Raw genomic sequence first — 21,544 nt, 5'->3', positions numbered from 1 at the left:
TGACCCATGGAGAAAAAGTATATCGCTTAGACCACTCGCCTTCCGTGCTAATACTATGACCGTTGTATTTAATACTTAACATAAGCAAACCTCGAAGTGTCACAAAATTAAACGACAGCAACAAAACTCTCCAAATCGTTTCGCGTTGCAACGCTTTATAATTTTCATTTTTTTAAATCGTCAAAAGATTCATATAATGGATATTTAAGAGCATGAGAAATGTTCAGTATTACTATTTCCTCACAAATATCATAACTAAGACGAAAATTTGCGAATCTGAATTAATAGTTTTTAATTTTGTCAATTTACCAAAACGTGAAAAGATCCCTTTAAAATCATTTAAACTTAAATGCAGACATCTTCTAGTACAAACGTAAACGTAATTGTTAAGTGGGAACGTTCAAGATCAATGCTGGACAAAAGCTCATTAAACTTTATATAGAGGCAAACTATTGAATATTATGTTTGATTGTATGACATAAACTAAGAAATCTTATTACGCAGCACGAACTCAATGTGATGTAATAACTGCTACACAAAATCATGCATTTTCCCTCAATAAATTTGGAACGAATACATGTACGTGAATATTTAGCTCAAAAAGGCTTAAATGGGGTTTAAATTCTGACAAATAAAGATAATAAATGCCGAGATTACAATTGTATATTTAGTTTAAACCTATTTATATTAGCTCGATTGCATCGAAAGCCTCGGGCTTATTGAAACGCTCTCGAGTCCGTTTCCAGGGTTTACCCGTATTTGGTGTCTTTGCGGGAGATCTAAAGAACGCTCCCACAGTGGGTATCGAAGCCACGACCTCCCGGTCGCTAAGCGGACACCATATCCAGTACACCACGGCGACCTCAAACATTTGTTGTAAGTACAGCCATTTCCAGTTGGTGTAAGTTATTTTCTGTGGAGTTCACATGTATTATACAACTGGCACACTTACATTAACCGACCGAAATATCGCAATTATCTTCTGTAAGTGTCATAGTGCCCTCAATACGAGCCGCATTGTTTCATTATTTACTTTTTGTTACACCAAAACGGACTAATTGTCGTCTGTTTACATTTATCAACTTGTCTTTCGAACAACTACACACTTACTCAAATACTGCGGTTTGAATTGGTTAATTTAGTATTTACTTTACTGAAAACAGTGTCTGCGTCAAACATTTCGTTAACGAGAAATAAATTGCGTTTTAACAAGTTCAAAGTGCTTTTGTTACCGGTGTAAGCTATTATAAATACAAGTAATTGCTATTTTTCTACTCTTTCAATATCGGTAAAACGACAAAGGAGTAAAGAAATTAACTTCTCGAAGGTTATTACTGCCTGGGCGAAACCCAGTATAATCCGTAGGAACGTAATTTAGCTTGAAAACTGTAAACGAAGGATTTTTTATGATAACACAAATCGTCACATCAAAAGAAGTCATTTATGTTTATTGTTTAACATATTTGTTGTGACAAAATATGTAAGGGTGCAAAACGCAGTTCAGTACCCGAAATGTTTATTCTCTATATCTTACTGTTGACCGCAAGTACCGGTAATGCACTATGTACATTTTGATTATAGGAAAACAAACGTCGAGGTAAAAGAACATACCAGATAAAGACCTGTGCAAGATTCGATTCTTCGACCCCCCCACTCCGTGGTCGAATGCGTTAACAATGTTTGTCATGGAGACGATTCATTTGAAACATGTTTGGAACAAGTAAATCCAAGAAAACGTATTTTTGAAAGTGTGCTTAATATAATAATACTATTAACAAATAACGATATATTTGGATTAATTTGCGTTTGCATATTTATGTTAATATAATTATAATAAAATTTGACTCGAATTGCAATATAATAAACAAACTACTCTGTTTTAGCTAACAAAGCGATTCATTTGAAATGTATCACTCACGAGACAACGTTTCAATAATAATTCTGAATGATCGATGAATGTGAGTTCACTTTCAATACTAAAAGATAATACACGTCTCTTTAACATTTTAAACATTTACAAGCGATATCTTAAACACCTTTAATGTGATTTTGTTCTGCTTTATTTATATTCTTTTTACTCCATTATCTTAGACGTTTCTACGATGAGTGTGATTACCAATTAATTAATATTGACATTATACAGAATTGAACAAAACGGAAAAAAAAGTTTAAATATTGGTGACGATAATGATCTATGTTTTCTAAGTGTGGGAACACATGTTTATCTATGAATGATATCCAACCACTGTACAGCGATTCACATTTTTGAGAAATAGTTGGAAAATGTGTGATTAATACATTATAAATAAAAAGGATTCTAATTGAGCATTATATAAATAAAGCAAAAACAAACAATAAGCGGAAAACACAGCTTATTCCACTTGTTCGATTTTCACGTCCGGTTTGTTGTCAAGACTCCACTGACTAGCAATGATATTTAGCACACTCTGTCTCGACTGAAGTTTTCTTATCCGCTCTTGTCTCACAATCTCGTGACTGTCAGACGAGTTTTCCTCCTGCATTTTCAACAACGCGCGTTTCCTAGCAACCCGAGAAAAGGTCATTGCTGCGCGCACAACTTTCGATATGGACACAAGTTTATTCGAGGCGAGTGGCTTCTCCGCTGTGATGCCGCTCGCGAGCTTGTCCTGATCTCGCGAAATCTCTTCGATGTCCGCGGGAATCCCGAGCGAGATGCTCGGTCGGTGATTGGAGACGATTGAACCCGTCCTTGACCTCGGAATACTTATCATACTTGAGGTGTCCGAGTTGTGTCTAGATCGACGACTGCCGTCTGCGTACGAACTGAGATCCGAGTTTGATTGCTTAAAATGCATGCGTTGGTTTTGAGTTTGGAGACTAGCATTAGCCGAGCGCGTTCGCAATAATTTGTGTTTCAGACGCTTCTGGAATTTTAGCTTCAGTGATGTTTCCAAGCTTTCTTGATGTGAGGTTAGCTGCGGTTGTTCGCGAGAATCGTCAAAAGGCTCAGGGACGCCATTACTGTCAATACTTCTGGCTTGGTTATTGTTCGTTTGGGTAGCTTCGTCAGTTTCGTCATCCTCGTCGCCCTCTTGTACCGGACACAGCGTGCTCATGGACGCAATGCTGGGCTCCTTCTCAGCAGAAACATGCGGGAACGGGGTTAAAGTATTGAGATAGTTATTCACAATCACCGGTTTGTCCACAGGACGGTTGTCAAAAAGCTTCTCAAAACTGCGACCCGTTTTGATGTACGTACTTTCTTTTGTGATTAGGAATTTTGTTTCGTTTGCAATTTGAACTTTAGCTGACACAGGTCGAGACGGTAGGGACCAGCCGCCTGAAGATGGCCTTGACCTTTCATGCGCAGTGTGTGGTCTTACTTTCTTCTCCGAATTGTTAAATTGACCTTTTCCATTCGTAAACGCCTGTGAGGATTGTGATCTTAAAGTGTGCGTAGAGTGGACAGGTTTACTACTGGAAGCGTGCTTGCAGACAGACGTTTTGTAACTTTCAATGACGTCTTTTTCCCACTGTTTAATATCAAAAACATCATTCACATTTGCGGAATCTTCACGGACACCGATAATCTCACTTATTGATGTTTTATCACTTGTAACTAAGCTGTCTAAGTCGTTATCAACAAACACATCATCTTCGAGTTCGTCTACACGCTTTGGAGGTAGGACGTCATACTCGGTCTCGCGCTTGCGCAACACCAACTTCCGGTTTCGCTTCTCTCGCTCTTTCTCGTGGTTTTCTATGAACTTGAGCAGCTGTTTTTCGCACTCCCTCCACTGCAGCAGACGCTTGTTGCTCAGCTTGAGTCCCTGTTTGTAGGAAGGACATTTCTCGTAATCCGTGTCCTTCTCGTTGCGCGGCGGGATGCCAAGGTCGCTTGCTCCGGAAGTCTTAAAGGGAGATTATGCAATCTTACAACATATATTAACACGATATAAAATAATACTGGAACACTGTATATATATATATATATATATATATATACAATGTATATATATATATATATATATATATATATAATCGGAATTCGGTCGCACGGGAGGTCTAAACGGGAATATACCGAATGTTGCAAAGTTTTACATATATTACATGAAATTCATAATAAAAAATCGGAATTTGCGAAAATTGTGGGTTTAACATAACATGCAGAAATGTGGAATCATTTTGCTCAATGCAAAAATCTTTTTGACTGTATTGCCTGCATGAATACTTACATAGACGACCGTTGATTAATGCTTTACGTAATTAAGCGATGCACAAGATAAGTATTGATGCAAAGCATCAAAGGGCGTCGGGAATTTCTGTGTAAAAGGTACTCAATGAAGTTACGTGGAACGATTTTTTTTCTACTGTAAATATTAATATACTGGCCGATTATTTTAAACAAATAGAAAAAGATACTGATATAACCATTATCTATAAGTTTGTGTTATAACCCCCAAATAACCAGTATCTATGATTTTGTGTTGTAACCCCCAAATATTTCATAGTTATTTTATTTACATTGGTTTCCTTTTTTACTGGCATCCGTGTGCAGTTTTCATTAATGGAACAGAACTGTGTAGGTTTTTAAAAATCTGCTTCATCTTGTAAGCGTAATTTCATATTTTTCTCAACTTCAAGGGGAGATGATTCTGAACTTATTCTTACGTTTCTCATTTACGATAGGGCTTGAGTACTCATTGATATGAAAACACTGTAAAAGTTTGAAAAAAAATGAATGAAAACTGTAAATTGCATAAAGAAGCTGCATTTCACAATACTTTGAAATTCAGTAAAAGATCATAATAGATTTATTGCTCCGATATTAATCATTTTCAATAGGGTTCGAGTAATACTGATATAAAAACACTTAACAAGTTTGGAAAGATTCAGACGAAAGTTGTGAAATCTTTTGAACAAGTGGAAATTGTTTATTTTGTCAAATTTAATAGAAAAAAAATCTGCACTTATTGTCCCGGTGTTTCTCATTTTAAATGAGGTAAAAAATGCTCATTGATATGAAGACACTGTAAGTTTGGAAAGAATCTGATGAAAAATGTTGACATAATCACCTAACCAAGCAGTTTTTCACTTTTATTTTTAAATTCAAAGAGACATTATTCTGGACTTATGGTCCGATATTGCTCATATAGAGTTTGGGTTGGGTCCTCATTGATAAAAAAAACTGTGCAAGTTTGGGAACAATCGGATGAAAATTTTGGACTTCGAACAACGATTTCAAAATTTCTCAAATTCTAAGGAAGATAACTATGGACGTAATGGTCGGATAATGCTTAAAGGCCCATACCACCTGGATAGTAATATGTGTCGCGCTTCGCGCTCTATATGTGGTTCTTAAAAAAAAAACTCCGAGGAGTGCTTGACTATAGGGAAACGGGTTGCTGGGACACAGCTCCTCCTTGATAAGCGGCTGCTTCCTTTATCGCAACTCATTGTTACAATCAAAAATACGTGTCGCGCTTCGCGCTCTATATGTGGTAGGGATAGTACTTAGGGCCTAAGATAGACAACCATAAATATGATTAGATGATTGTTGCGTAAACAACTTCAGTCTAACGCTCTCCCAACTGAGCAATTCCGGCTGACATCATTTATGTACTGCTATTTGGTGAAGTTGTGTAAGCGATCTTTATTATATGTATATTAATAAACTAATACATTGTACGTTTTCGTACCACTACGCGTTCCAATAAACTTGCTTGCGCGATAGGTCGTCAAATATCGTATTACATTGATTCTCCACTAAATAAGCAAATTAGAAAATCCACAAAATAAATATATTTTGATGATGTTTTGTTTTTATACAAAACCAGAAAGTTTCGCGTATTTACCCAGTCCCTGTGATCTTTCCCCTGTGATCAGTTGTGGATCAGTTATTAATTAAAACAATTAGCTTTGCATTATTGGCAATAAATGTTGTAATAAATGTAATAGGCACAAATGCAGTACTTATTTACACTAATTTACACAAAAAATCACCACTATGCAAGATATTCTTAAAACAAAAATATATACATTGATCTGTAAAATAACTCCTCCTCCCATAAGCGAAAAAAATGCATTACATACTAGTCGCCGCTCTCCAGAGCGACGCCAATCAATAATCGAAAGGAAAGATTGATTGTTCATTCGATGTTTTTAATATTCATTTTAATTATTGTTTGACTTCGAAAAAATCGCTGAGTCGTTTAACTTTTTTCCACCAACCCGACCGATCCAAGTTTTTGGTTAAGACTCTGAACTTTTTTTATCATGCGAAGTTCATTTAAAAAAAATCCTTATTAGTATTTTAAACGTTTGAAAAAGAAGATTGATGGCGCTAGACTATGGCTGATCGAAGATATTGGAAACAAACAACTTGTTTTCACTTAACAGTTCGAGTTTTCTTTGGGTGATTTACTTTAATTTATTACAAAAGCTTGTTTCTGACAAAAAGGCCAAGATATCCAAAAGTGCTCATCTGATAAATGATTGGTTGTTGTATTTCGTTATTTTTTATACGTCTTTTAGTCTTAATAAACCATGTTCCTCAGTATGGCCAGTTTTGGCCCCGTAGACATTACATGACCAAAAGTTAGATACCAAAGGCATCAATCGATGTATCCGGGTTCAGTGCAAGGTGAGCTAAAACAAGCATTAACATACAACAAAATGAGTCGTGTTTTGAGAAAACTGGGCATAATGCATGTGCGTAAAGTGACGTCCCAGATTAGCCTGTGCAGTCCGCACAGGCTAATCAGGGACGACACTTTCCGCTTTTATGACATTTTCCGTTTAAATGAAGTTTCTTCTTAGCAAAAATCCAATTTAGGCGGAAAGTGTCGTCCCTGATAAGCCTCTGCGGACTGCACAGGCTAATCTGGGACGACACTTTACGCACATGAATTATGCCCAGTTTTCTCAGAACGCGACTCAAATAAACTCGCCTCTAAATACGTACCTTAATAACACCTTTGAACGCTTTGGTGATGTGCCGCTTTTCTCGTTCGATATCGTAGTTGAAGCGTACGGTCTCCTTGTCATAGTGGCGGCACTGGAGTCCCAGCCGGTGCACCTCCAGCCGGTTCTTCCGCTCAGCCTTCATGAACTTATCTGTGCTCATTAGCGCCGGCATTTTCCCCGCCTGCTAGTGAAACTGAAAAGAGCAGGAGTGGGCTTTCTTAAGAAATATAAACAAATTGTTTTTTTTTTGGCCTTTCTTGCGTTTGCATTGCCGCTCTGAGGTGAAGCATCATCATCATCATTCTCCCCCTCCCCCCTCCATATCATTATCACCCCTTTTCGTCGTCTTCACCAGTTATACAATACGCTATTCATAATTATAACAACCACTTCGCCTCTGATTTTAAAATAATAATAAAAAAATTACTTTGATAACGATTATGATGAGATTTATTTATTTTTTTATGAAAAGGCGAAGAATTAGAAAGTAAAGAAGAAGAGGAATAGTTTTAATTTAATCAAAATGATAATGTTCATAAAATAAGAATTCGTAACAATTTAAATAAACAAACCTGCACATAAAGTTCTACTAAAAATTAAAACATTATTGTGTCGTAGTTTAAAACCTGCCAACTAAATTGAGGCAGCGTGCTTAATGGATTTGTCCGCAATGAAGTTCACTTTGTCAAGTGGAGCGGTGACATATAATTAACAAAATCGCTATACAAACATTGAAATAATCAACTGCAGTCCAACTCGCAACAGTTGAGTTTTAATTGCTATTTACCTAAAAATTAAGACGATGTCGGAACGTTTTGATAACAAAAGTTCTTAATATTCTCGCTTTCTATCCCTGATCGGATATTGGAACTTTCTTTTGACATTTAACACGCGTTTTAATCCTCAAGAAAAAGCCCTATACACGCTTCGCATTCTAACCTCGGTCCAGTTAGTTTTATTTGAACAAATAAAACATCCATGATTGTTATTCTCAAAAATCTTAGGATCAACACGTTTTACGGCATGAGTTCACAGATCAAATTCTTTTGTTGGGAGATTTCTAAAATATTTGCGGAGTTTTAAAAAGATTCGGTAATCAACCGACTTAAGACTAGAACACCAGTAGCGGCATTTGTTCCATATATACTAAACTTAATTTTCGCTAAGAAAAGCCTTCCTTCAAATAAAAATATGATAAAAGCGGAAAGGTTCGTAGCCTGTGCGGACAATTTACGCATATGCATGAAGGCCCGTTTTCCAAGAGCCATGCTATTTTTTTTACATATTACTTTACTTTTTGTACAGATCAACTTAATACTTACTTTTTACTTAATAATTTAAATAAATAAATCCCACGCGAAAAGTGTACGTTGTTGTTGTTAATGCTTTAAAATTTTAACATGCGGCTTATGTTAAAAAAGCATTAGAAGCTCGAAATAAGTAATTAAAGTGTTTTCAAACGGTGGTAAGGTGTTAGTTAAATTTAAATTATATTTGCTTGGTGCGGTACCTAACAAAAATAGAGTTTCTAGCTCTTGCTGTGCGCCTTAAATTTGTACAACTTCAGAAAAAACTCAAACAAATCATTTAATGTATATAATTCGCTAAGCACTAAAACATATGTTTCAACCCCTTAACGCCGTTTTTGCGAGCGGTTATAGGAATCATTTATAGGAATCATTTCACAACATTACGTAATGAGCTTTGCGAATACGGTCCCAGGCTACATTACGTAATGAGCTTTGCGAATACGGTCCCAGGCTACATTACTTGTGGATCTTTGCGAATACGGCAGCAGGCTATATTACTTCGATAAAAGGGAAGCACGTAACGTTAAATATGAATACAAGTTTGAGTATGTGTGACTTAACTGCAATGACTTAAGCTATAATTTATGTTGCGACAATTTTAAACTCTTTAAGATCATATTAAGATGATTTAGTTTGTGAGATAAACTGGACATAACACTTAAAATATAGGCTGTATTGTAGATATATTTCAAACACAAAAAGCAACGCCTGCATTTGACGGTGGAACATCTGCTTCAAAAATAATTACCTACTTTGAAAAAAAACAAATTATGGTTTATGTACGTTTAGTCAAACAGCTACGGTACTTTAAAGAAGAAAATCGCAGTTAATTGATAATACGTTACACTCAATGCAGTAAATCATGCATTCTTTGCAACCTTATACGAAACGGATTATTCGCCTGATAATAAAAGGGTTCTTTTGACAAACATATTCTATTATGAATAAGTTCAAAGCGTTCCGGCAATAGAAGCGTTCAGACACGTGATTCATAAATAGACTCGAAACAAAGTAATTTCCGCAACACATAAATTGTATTTTGTAAGGTTGATGCATAAACTAATAGTTGTTGTATGAGTGGATTTCGATTATGACTACCGGTGTGTATTTGAGACGTATTTTATAATTGACCACTAAAATTTGAATGCACTTCAAAAAAGTTCACTTGAAGGTACGTTTCACCGTTTTATGAGTGTTTGTATCTTAAGTATATGAAGTTTTTGAACAAAACTACACACAAATGTCCAACAGAATTATAGTTATTTAAAAGTCATTAAAGATAATAATAGAAGAAAACGTCCATCTTCCGGGACCTATTTTCGTGAATTTATTAACCACTAAATATGTTTGCTATTAGGAATATGTATTTTAATTGGTAACGTAAAGATGCATTTTTATTGGTTTTTGTTTAAATTATATTTTCTTTTCACTAATAAATTAATATTTCTTTATATCAAGTCGATGGCATAATTATTGAAATACATAACCCAGTGGTGCTGCCCATGTATATATGTATAGAAGGATAGATTTATTTCAGTATTATGATACAACATGAAAAAAACATATCTACATACATGATAAAATAGTAAAACAAAACCATGTATGAGAAATGAAACCATGCCAATAACATTATACCAAGGATTACACAAAAAAGAAAACTTAATCTCTTATTTCCATTGTGGTCCTTAATTTTAATGTATAAAAATTGTATATTTTTTATCATCAAGAAATGTATACTATTTCCTTCCTGAATATTAATGTTATTATTGTATATAGCGATTCAAGCACTGAGTTTTCATAGCTAAAACAGTAGTCAACATTCCCTCTAGGTGTATAAATTTGCCGAGATCATTAAATAAATAGACGTATCAAATTATATTTAAACACACGCTCGCTCGCACAGTCGCACACACACACACGTCAATCTATTACAGTAAATCAACCGAATAATCATTAACATCATTATACAAATACGTCGTCTTCAACAAAAAGATCGCGAAGTCAATGCAAGTAATAAATTAATACTCTCTTTAAAATCGATAAAAATTAAATGTCATATTCCCCGCAAAGAATACCAATAAAACCAACATAAATTATAACATACTTTTCATACAAACTCATTTTAAACTCCCGAAAATTCACACACACCCACGATCACAGAGGTTAAAACTGATTTTATCTCGATGACAAAAGTCCAATCGGTCTGCTAACAAACTCTGAGATCTGTGCGACGGTTAGCGAATGTTAAATCGTTTGAGATTGTCTGACAGTAATTAATCAAGGGGATTTCATTAAGACCTTTTGAGACCACGACTTGTATTTTACCCGGGAGAAGACTTAAAGGCTCTTTGTAGTGAATAGGCCTACACGATAAGAACGCGTGTATGTGGTTGGTCTATCACAGAAACAAAACTCTTGTACCAGCTATTTATGTGACCTTACTTTTAAGACCATACAAACAATTTGATGGCTGGAAGGAATAATTCGATTTCATGTCAACAACAAAAATGTAACATTCTATTTAGAGAGAATGACAAATGAATTTCACATCGCTACTGTGACATAATACGACTAAAACCCATAAACATTTAAATGAACTTAAAGCTGAAACTATACAAGAACACAGACATGGGTTCTGGGCGTTCAATTTTCTCTTATTTGATAGTCGTCAGACTCTTTTATTGGATGGAGTTATCTTTTTGTGGTGAAGTTTGTTAACTTGCATACCAATCACTTTGTGGTGAAGTTTGTTAACTTGCATACCAATCACCTTGTGGTGAAGTTTGTTAACTTGCATACCAATCACTTTGTGGTGAAGTTTGTTAACTTGCGTACCAATCACTTTGTGGTGAAGTTTGTTAACTTGCATACCAATCACCTTGTGGTGAATTTTGTTAACTTGCGTACCAATCACTTTGTGGTAAAGTTTGTTAACTTGCATACAAATCACGCTAAAATGTTTTGAGAAATTTGATTTAAAGCTTTAAGTCTCAGTTAAAAAAGGGCAATAACTCGGCCCAAATCACCGATACAGTAACCTCGTGTGTACATGAATCAAAACTGTGAATAAGGTTTTTGGAGTGGCCTTTTCCATTCTTGTTAAGAATTGGGTTAACATCACACACTGCTATAGAACACATTCGAACACGTCAATGTCCAAAATAGAAAAAAAATCTAAATAAAAGAGTATATGTCTTACCATGGACCAGGATCTTGAGTTTAGACTTAAAGTCGTTGATACTTGTTGGAAAAATATTGAAAAAATGTTAAAATTGTTAAAGTTGTTTAAAAGAGGAAATTTATATTACTCGATAATATCTACCTTGCTGTAAAAGCTTACTCTTTAGAAAGTAATACATCTGAAATGTATGCAGTGCCTTTGACATTTTTTTTCCAAATGGGCTCAGTCTTTTATAGGGACTTATTCACAGATTTCAGCATTTTTCAAAGAGTTCCCATTAATATTTGAAATTGATAAAAGTAAACTACGAAATTAAAGAGCGCCAGTATAAAACAAGAATAGAAGTAAAGAAAGAGAAAAAGTAATCCACAACTGGGCTCGAACCACCGACCCTTGGAGTAAAAGTGTAGCGCTTAAACCACTCGGCCATCCGTGCTAATATAATTACAGAGGTATTATTTACTTTATAAATTAAAAACGCACTTATTGTAATGGTACAAATACAACGATAACAAAAGATCTCTCCAAATTATTCCATCTTTTCGCGTTTGTAACGCTTTAAATTTTTCAGATTTTTAAATCGTCAAAAGATGCACATACTGGATATTTTAGAGCATTGTAAATGTTCAGTATAACTATTTACTTGCACACAAAAAATACAACGAAAATTTGCAAATCTAAACTATTATTTTTCACTTTTTTAATTTATCAAAACGCGAACAGGTCCCTTAAACTTAAACATAACGTTAGCTGAAGCAGGCGGCGAATTTAGTACGAAATCGTTAATCATTACACAATTTGGGTTATTTGTAAAAAGGATCTGACAAATTGTTATCTTATATCATATTTTATCAAAATAGTTAATGATATATGTGTAAACGATTCGCCTATCCTTGAGGAGTGTCAGGTCTTTTTAACCATGATTTTTAAATAGCAAAGAAACTTAATTTTTACGTAACGCATAAAACCGGGAAGTTGTGACGTGGCAACATCACTTCAGCAAAATAACGTAACATGATTGGTCAGTCAAATCAAGAGCAGCCAATTAAAACGATAACAAGCGATATTACACATGTTTAATAAAAAAATCGTTATGTTAATGCTATGTAGTAAACAAAGTGTATCATGTGATAACATACACTTACAAAACCATATAAAAAAACACATAGATTTTGTTCGAACTAATTATTAAAAGCAATTCTACACGCTTGTGACACATGACGTATAGTGTGTAGATATCTATAAATATATTGGTGTTTTTTTATTTTCACTCAGCGTGTCTAATTAATATGCCACGTTCAACCAATGTTAGGAAAGTGCCTTTAACATCCCAAAATAAATTAAAACGATTGTCCGAGATATACGGTACAGGCCGACCCTGTGTCTCGATGGGTTATAACAATGAATCAATACGGTTAACAACGGGTATTTAACAGAAAAAATGTCTTCGTCGGTTTGTTATTGCATTAACAATATCACAGATCTTAAGAAACACTGCTTTATTACAAATACGAAAACGCATACATCTACGAGTGTACTAATTCCACAGGGTGTGAATTAAAAATGTTTTTCTTTAATGATATACAGACCATGTCTGCTTTAAATTTATAGAAAAAATACTAGCTATTAAACCCTTTTCACTCTACCGAACCGGATACTTAATTAAAATGATGATTTTTTACTGAAAATGTTTAGCCGTAGAATGGAGCAGCTTATAACAAGAGATAATGATGTTTAAGTCGCTGATGTAGCCGTGGAGTAGGGAAATAATGATAATTACTTGTGTGATAACATCAACGCTAAAATCGATTATTTGCTTATTTTGTTATTGGTTCTACAGCTTCTACTATTGGTGGTGACGACGAGGATGAGAAAGAGTTTGTACAAACCAGATCCTCTCCAGAAGGAGACTTATGAAGAAAACACGTATTTTATTCTGCCGATGAAATTTAAAAGTAAGTCGATGATGACGATGATGGTGGTGGTGGTGATGATGATGATGATCATGCTGCTGATGCTGCTGATGCTGATATGATGATGATGATGATGATGATGATGATGATGATGATGATGATGATGATGATGATGATGATGATGATGATGATGATGATGATGATGATGATGATGATGATGATGATGATGATGATGATGATGATGATGATGATGACGACGACGACGACGACGTTGGTAGTCATCAAATATATTCCGAACATAGAGTCGTCTCTAAAACTCTTGTTCATTTTGTAACAAGGGTTAAATGGTAAGTCTTAAAGCAAACACAGGGAAAGTGGTATGTCGATAAATCGTTAAGAAAGCGACGGTAATCATGTCAGACCAGTCTTTAATCGCATCTAAACTGAAACGAGTCTTAATCTTTAAGAGTGATAAATGAAGACACCTTTTAATCGGACATTTTTCCCAAAGAATTAAATGCGGAAAATTATAACTTCGAATTTTGAAAAAAAAAATCATTTTTGCATTTTACAATATATCCGATATGTGTGGTTACTCGATTTGTTCACTTTGCAAACTGCATCGTCACGACGTCATTTATAGTGTACTCAATTCCAGTCTGCATCGTCACGACGTCATTTAAGTGTACTCAATTCCTGTCTGCATCGTCACGACGCCATTTTAGTGTACTCAATTCCAGTCTGCATCGTCGTGACGTCATTTTAGTGTTCTCAATTACAGTCTGCATCGTCACGGCGTCATTTTAATGTACTCAATTCCACTCTGCATCGCCACGACGTCATTTTAGTGTTCTCAATTCCAGTCTGCATCGTCACGACGTCAATTTGTGTGTACTCAATTCCAGTCTGCATCCTCATGACGTCAATTTTATTGTACTCAATTCCAGTCTGCATCGTCACGACGTCATTTTAGTGTTCTCAATTCCAGTCTGCATCGTCACGACGTAAATTTTAGTGTATCCAATTCCAGTCTGCATCGTCACGACGTCATTTTAATGTACTCAAGCATCGTCACGACGTAAATTTTAGTGTATCCAATTCCACTCTGCATCATCACGACGTAATTTTAATGTACTCAATTCCACTCTGCATCGTCACGACGTCATTTTAATGTACTCAATTCCACTCTGCATCGTCACGACGTCAATTTTATTGTACTCAATTCCAGTCTGCATCGTCACGACGTCATTTTAATGTACTCAATTCCACTCTGCATCGTGACGACGTCATTTTAGTGTTCTCAATTCCAGTCTGCATCGTCACGACGTTAATTTTATTGTACTCAATTCCAGTCTGCATCGTCACGACGTCATTTTAATGTGTTCTCAATTCCAATCTGCATCGTCACGACGTCAATTTTAGTGTACTCAATTCCACTCGCATCGTCACGACGTCAATTTTAGTGTACTCAATTCAAGTCTGCACCGTCACGACGTCATTTATAGTGTAGTCAATTCCACTCTTCATTGTCACGACGTCATTTTTAGTGTACTCAATTCCATTCTTACGTCTTTTATTTATAAACTCAGATTTTATGCGGAATACGACACTAAAACGATTTTAACTCTCCTACACTGGATTCAAACAGATCCGCGACCTTAAATCATTCTAGTTATGAAAAAAAAAAGAATCGACATTTTTTACAGTCGTTGTTATAGAAACAAAATAAGATATTATTATGATTTTAAACTTTTTTTCCGTATAATATAACTACATAAAACTCTAAACGTTAAACAATTAATGTACGACATATAAAAATGTTTTCGCATATATTATATAAATAAAACTTAATTAACCTTAAAATTTGTATAATAATTAAAAAAAGCATATTTGAAGCTAGTGAATATTATCAATAGCATACAAAAACTAATTTTCTTTAAAGTTTCAAAAAGTTTAACGCGTTCAAATTATTTTAAATTCACATTCATAGAATAATTAATAAAGTTATATGTATAGTTGATTAACTGCTTTGAATTCTGTTCATTTTCATGTAGTTTTCACGCTTAAATACAATATAAATAAAGTTAGTAGGTCTTGCGAATAAATTAAAAAATTACGGTACCTGATTAATTATGTCCGTCTGATATTTGTGACACATCAAGCCATCAATGAAATAGCTACGTAGTTCAATTATTCAGTAGCACATGTCATACAAATGTTGAATCAATTTTCACTCAAGGCAAGTTTTGTTTGACTAACCCATAATGCGTCCGCATTATTTGTCAAAGTGTATTTGCATTGGATATTATAACACTCATGGAATAAATTACAGCATATCGCACCCGTATTAGAGGTAGCCTCCTTGTTCATTTAATAACATGGTACCTTACATTACAAAAGAATATCGTTTATAGTATGACAAAATAAATTGCGTCTAGCGAATTTTTATATAATGGCCCACCCATTAAATATTTCATAATGGCGCAATTATAGTGTAAATGTCTCTTTATAGTCTCTTTATGTATATTGATCGTTTTTTTTTTGCAAATCGATCGGTACTGTTTCAAACGTGTCAATGCATTAAATAGTCGACTATCGGTATCGTAGATATTAATAAAGGCAAGTTAAAGACAACCCACGTTTAAATTCAAAGTAATATTTTAGAAAGATTCTACAATCTATTTTCAGTGTGCAAACATTTTGCAAACGACCTGTGTCGTTTCCATTCCAGCAAATGCCATTGATGACAATTTTATAGCATTTCTAAGACCAATATCGACACTTTTCACTCTAAAATAGTTTCAACGTCTACTTTTTGTGTTGTATTTAAGAAATCAGTGAAAGAAAATAGGGCCCCAAAGGGTACCCGAAAAGGAAACTGACTCGCGGGTCGAAAAATACCCGCGGATCCGTGGAAGTTTTTGTAATACCGGATCGGGTTGTTGGTTCAGTAAATTGTCAATGAAATAATCTTAAACATTACAAACTCTCAGTAGTTTGTGCACTTTATTTATGAATAAATAACTAATGAATGGACAGTACCCGAAGCAATAAGAGCTAGTTATCCATTGGCAGTGGGGATCAAATGTCCATTTGAAACGGTTTAACGGCGCAATATTATATCGGGACACATTGTGCTTTATTGCATTTATAAACACCGTAAAGTATTTTACGTACACAGAAACATCGTCCCGAAACGACATAATGTCTGTTGCTAAATATATAATCTTTGTATATGGTCACGTATATCGGGGATGGTTTTCAAAAGCTGCCTAAAGTACATTATTAACTTACGTTGAACTTAGAGATTGGAAATTCACTTCCAGCGAACATATGTTATGAATCTTCTGTTTGGTTTTAATAACTGTCGGTTCAAAAATCCACAAATTCAAGAAGTGAATCACATTTGTCATCTCAAATTAACTTACAACAACGTGTACTTTAGTCATAAAAAATGTTTTATGGATTTGACAAAAAAAAAACAATTTTTACCACACTACACCATTCCGTTGTTTCACTGTCATTGCCTTTTATTAACATGTGTTATAACGTCGGTGCTTGTGATAAAAACGTATGAAAACAAGGATAATTAGAAACGCTTTCACTCGATCATTACATGATAACTTTATGATAATGCAAACATACACTCGACGAGCTGTTTTTATTAGCAGTAGTTCGAGACCTCTGTGGCAATATAATTTGTTTGACAACCCATCTGGCTTGAACTTAGGGAAACATGAAACTATTTGCTTTCCCCCACCGGTAGCTGGATCAGTTCGTCAGTGATTCGAGGCGGGACTATCGAGCACAAATATTGTCACGAGACGCTTATGAAGCCCAAGGTTTTTGTTCGTGATATTTATCATTTATACGTTTTTTGCTGGCATTAAGATGGGGTTTAATACCGCCCAGACATTGATAATTATCTCGAAAACAAGAGCTGTGTTGCATTTAATACGGATATTCTTGAACAACAGCCAAGCATTTCAAAGACGAGAGGCAACCCGTGATTGTCAATTACGACAGTTACTACGAGAATTTAATTGAGCGTAAGCACCAGAATATGCTGCAAACTGGTCAGCTAAGCAGCGATTTCGTGAATGTGGGTTGCAGGCCGGTCTATTTGAGGACTCGCGAAGACGAAGAGTATTAGTGCGAATATTAGCGATCTCTTTAGGTCGCAATATAACAATATCTTTAACAACAAATACAGTCACACTTTTGCGCATAGAGACCCTCACCACTATACCATTTCTAAAAGAGCATGCCAAGCCGAATTGATTTAAACAATAAAAAAAGATAGGCCATGCGATATGTACGAAAGAACTCGACACGAATCATCGGTCACTGTTTTACGGCCATTTATTAACCGGCTTCTCTCCAGTTGATGGGGGTTTCCCACCATCTGTCAAAGTCTTATGTAGTCTCAAACCTTCAAGCAAGAGAGTGAATTTCTCGGAAACAACTGTTTTCCCTACTATGTGCACAACGAAATTTTCTTAAAAGTGACCAACACACACTCCCCCAGAGAATCGTGTCTTAAAATAAATGTGCACACCAAAACTATTTAGTATAACGTAACCTTTAGAACGTGATTGGTATTGTCGGACAGTTATTTCAGGAATGATTGAGATCGAGACGGTTGTTGCGAACATAAGACATAGCTTAAGTGAGTGATTGGGATTGCTGGGCGGTTATTTAAGTAATGATGGAGACCGATAGAATTAGTTTGCATATTGACGATAGCTTTAGTACTTGATAGGGAGTAGCAGGCTGGTCTATTTTAAGAATAATGGAGACTAAGAGGGTAAATGTGAATATTAGCGGTACCTTAAGTGAGTGATTGGGATTTACGGCCGTTTATTTGAGGTCTGATTGAGACCAAAATGGTAAGTGCGAATATTACCGATACATGGATAGTTTTAGTGCGTGCTGGCGATAAACCGAGCATTACTTGAAAAATGGGAGAGACAGAGGCAGCCAAACATGAGCGTTCGCTTTAGTGCGTTATTTGGATTGAGGGACAGCTAGTTGAGGTTTGATTGAAACCGAGAGTGATCCTGCGAAGATAATACAGAGCTTTAGTGCATTATATGGATTGGCAGAGGGTTAAGAGACTTTTAATATTGCTCTCACATTAAAATAGTAGCTCATACTAGATTTAAAAAGAACAACAGCGTGTAAAAAAGATTTTTCAATTGAGGCTACATGTTTAAAAATCATATTTGCTTATATTTAACGGTAAAAAACAATTGTTTCGGCGATTGTTTTTGATGGTGATCAAGATGATGAGGAGGAGAATGAGAAGACTGGGAAGCTGGTGTTGTTGACACTAGATCTGCTAGTGCTACGTCAATAATGGATACGTTGTTATGATTAATACTGGTCGATTGCGACGAAAGGCCGTTCCCAAACGTTAATATTAACATGAATGAGACGAACTTATACAGGTGTAGAAACATTTGAGTCGCGTTCTGAGAAAACTAGGCATAATGTATTTGCGTAAAGTGTCGTCCCAGATTAGCCTGTGCAGTACGCACAGGCTAATCAGGGACGACACTTTCCGCTTTAATGACATTTTTCGTTAAACTGAAGTCTCTTCTTTGCAAAAATCCAATTAAGGCGCAAATTGTCGTCCCTGATACAGGACTGCACAGGCTTATCTGGGACGACACTTTACGCACATTAATTATGCACAGTTTTCTCAGAACGCGACTCATTTGTATACAATTAAGATAATGAATAGTAAAGCATTATCTAGATATAAACCTTGCTTGCATAATATAAAAAAAGGATTTGAAAAAACACGATTGATTGTGGAACATTTGCTTGCAAAACAAGTAATTGAACTTATCTTTGTTGCAAGTTTATTCAAAAAGCTACGTTATTTAAAAAGATAAAAATCGCAATGTATTGACAAATGGTTTCAAATATTAACCTTCGAACGACTAAATAGCCTCGCAAATCATGTTTCCTTGTTTGTTAACGCACTGACACGTGTGTTCTTTATGAACTTATGTGCAATTGATATTCTTCGTGATAATAAGATTCGGTTTTAAATCTTATTTATTGAAATATATTGTTAACTCGGTCTAACATAAGAACCGTTTAGGCACGTGTTTCATGAATAGACGAGGTCGTGAAGTAATATCGACTTTACATAAACACATAATTAATTTGAAATTCTTTTTAAGACCGTGTTTGTGAATTATATTTATAACGTTTTAAATGACGAGTAAAGAATGCCAAAAATATCAATGCCATAAACTACAATAATTATTTACATAGAAAAAAATCCGAAACAAATGCACGCCAATATTTGTCATAAGAAATATATACAAATTCGATCTCAACGGTTCAGATCCAATCGGTCTTCTTACAAACACTGGGGTCCGAACCGCGGTTAGCGAATATTTAATCGTTTGAAATTGTCTGACAGTAATTAATCAAAGGGATTAGGCCTCTTGAAACCACGTCTAGTATTTTATCCGGGAGAAGACTTAAAGGCGCTGTGCCAACCTGGTCAGAAGTACTTGGTGAATTAATACGTTGTTACTCTATAACGGTAATGCATATCTTGTACCAGCAAATATTATGAACTGTTGAGTAATTCCAGAAATTAATGCTAATACTAACAGTATTCGCTTCGGCTTGTTACGACCAAACATGGTATACCTTAACATGAATACGTGCAACGTTTACGAATTGCAAATGTAACTCTTTATATTCTTAACAACAAGTATCGAACACGTATATCAAAATATTAAAAGTTCTATGTAAAAGCAAAACATAATCATAACTTATAATGATATCTGCGTGTACATGTATGTACAAACTTAATAAACTTTGAACAAGTTTGAAACGAATTCTGTTTATTTTACAGTTTTAAGAAATTGACTAATAAAGTCCTCGGAATATGACAATTAATAGAAAATGTGCACATAAAAGTTCTGCTTTTGCCCTGCCCATTTAAGAAGCATTCTCGGGGTGCAGAATCAACGGGGTTTTCAGGGGTTAACACACGGGCTGGGCAAAATGTAATCTCGCAAGAACTTTATTTTTGCAAATATCTCACGTTATTTAAATACATTTTTCAAAAATCTTTAGTGCATAAAAGACAGTTTTTCTTGCAGTTTGTGTCGATATCTTAAGGTATAAGAACAAATCATTGAATACGTGCATGACAAATAACCGTGAAGAACAAATCGAATTTTGAACAAGAACACAGGCTTATTTGATAAATTGATTCTGATGTATATCACATTGCCAGAAGCAGTATAAGAATCTGTCTTTGATGCACAAGTCGAAATTCTTAAGAAAAATTGCATTAAAAAGTTATTTGAAATTAAGCACCACTTACCATCGTGTTTACTTCAGTTAAAGTTAAAAAGGGGGAACGCTACAAAGTCACGTGATCCTGCACTCTGATTCTGTAACTTTTGTAAACCGAAATTTGCATTCGATTGGGAAATAAACCCCAATCATTTGATAACGTACGTGTGCACTGTGCACTAACTCACTTAGAAATTCTGAATTGCACGTTTTACCAATGCTGGGTTAGGATTTTGTCTTTGATGTCCTACAATAAATTTAAGCGAGTGTCTAAGATGAACGATACCGCCCGACCCCAAGTCTCGATGGATAACTTCATTTTTTGTTTCAGGCTGTTTAAAAATGATATGTGTTTCACCATATAGTTTAAGGGGAAAACATGTTTGCGTATGAGAAAGATGCACATAAAAAATGAAGAAACAGAAAGTAGGGCCCCTGTATATATATATATATATATATATATATATATATATATATATATATATATATATATATATATATATATATATATATATATATATATATATATATATATATATATATATATACTTGTATAAGTAGCAAATGTTTAGTATATAATACGCCTTTTATATTTACAAAATAAATAAAACTCGTTCTCTTCTAAATACCCGTATAAGTATTTGATGATTTATATAATACGTCCTATATGCTTAGAATAGATAAATTCTTTTAATGATAATTAATGATAATTAATATTCATAAATAATTCATTATCAGCAAAAGAAATTCCAGTTATCGAGTCGTCTTTCAATCTCTTTTACATATGTTCACTCTTAAGGCACATTTTAGGAATGTTACAATTGCAAGCCTTAAAGCAAACATAGGGAAAGTGGACTGCC

The 21,544-nt window shown here is 34.9% G+C and overlaps 1 protein-coding gene and 1 long non-coding RNA gene across 3 annotated transcripts in view; one reads left to right on the top strand and one right to left on the bottom strand.

Annotated features, from left to right (window-relative positions):
* The window catches only part of LOC127853576 (uncharacterized), a 36,173-nt gene extending 34,425 nt beyond the window's left edge, over nucleotides 1–1,748 (top strand). Inside the window, exons 3-4 of the long non-coding RNA XR_008036668.1 lie at nucleotides 747–876; nucleotides 1,582–1,748. This is a non-coding gene — a long non-coding RNA (uncharacterized LOC127853576). The remainder of the gene's footprint in view (nucleotides 1–746; nucleotides 877–1,581) is intronic.
* Nucleotides 1,428–20,820, bottom strand: LOC127853574 (uncharacterized). 2 transcript variants are annotated; one of them, XM_052388227.1, is made up of 3 exons: nucleotides 20,713–20,820; nucleotides 6,947–7,141; nucleotides 1,428–3,893 (listed from the first exon to the last, which is right to left on the bottom strand). In XM_052388227.1, the coding sequence occupies exons 2-3, from the start codon at nucleotides 7,118–7,120 to the stop codon at nucleotides 2,373–2,375; spliced, it is 1,695 nt and encodes a 564-aa protein (XP_052244187.1). In that variant the 5' UTR covers nucleotides 7,121–7,141; nucleotides 20,713–20,820; the 3' UTR covers nucleotides 1,428–2,372. The 2 variants fall into 2 exon arrangements, with proteins under 2 accessions (XP_052244187.1, XP_052244186.1); XM_052388226.1 differs by lacking the exon at nucleotides 20,713–20,820 and adding an exon at nucleotides 10,363–10,479.
* Between the last annotated feature and the right edge of the window lie 724 nt (nucleotides 20,821–21,544).

This window comes from Dreissena polymorpha, chromosome 12 (assembly GCF_020536995.1).
Source record: "Dreissena polymorpha isolate Duluth1 chromosome 12, UMN_Dpol_1.0, whole genome shotgun sequence".
NCBI classification, from domain to species: domain Eukaryota; kingdom Metazoa; phylum Mollusca; class Bivalvia; order Myida; family Dreissenidae; genus Dreissena; species Dreissena polymorpha.
Note: the sequence above shows the minus strand (reverse complement) of the source record. Positions and strands in the feature narration are given on the sequence as shown.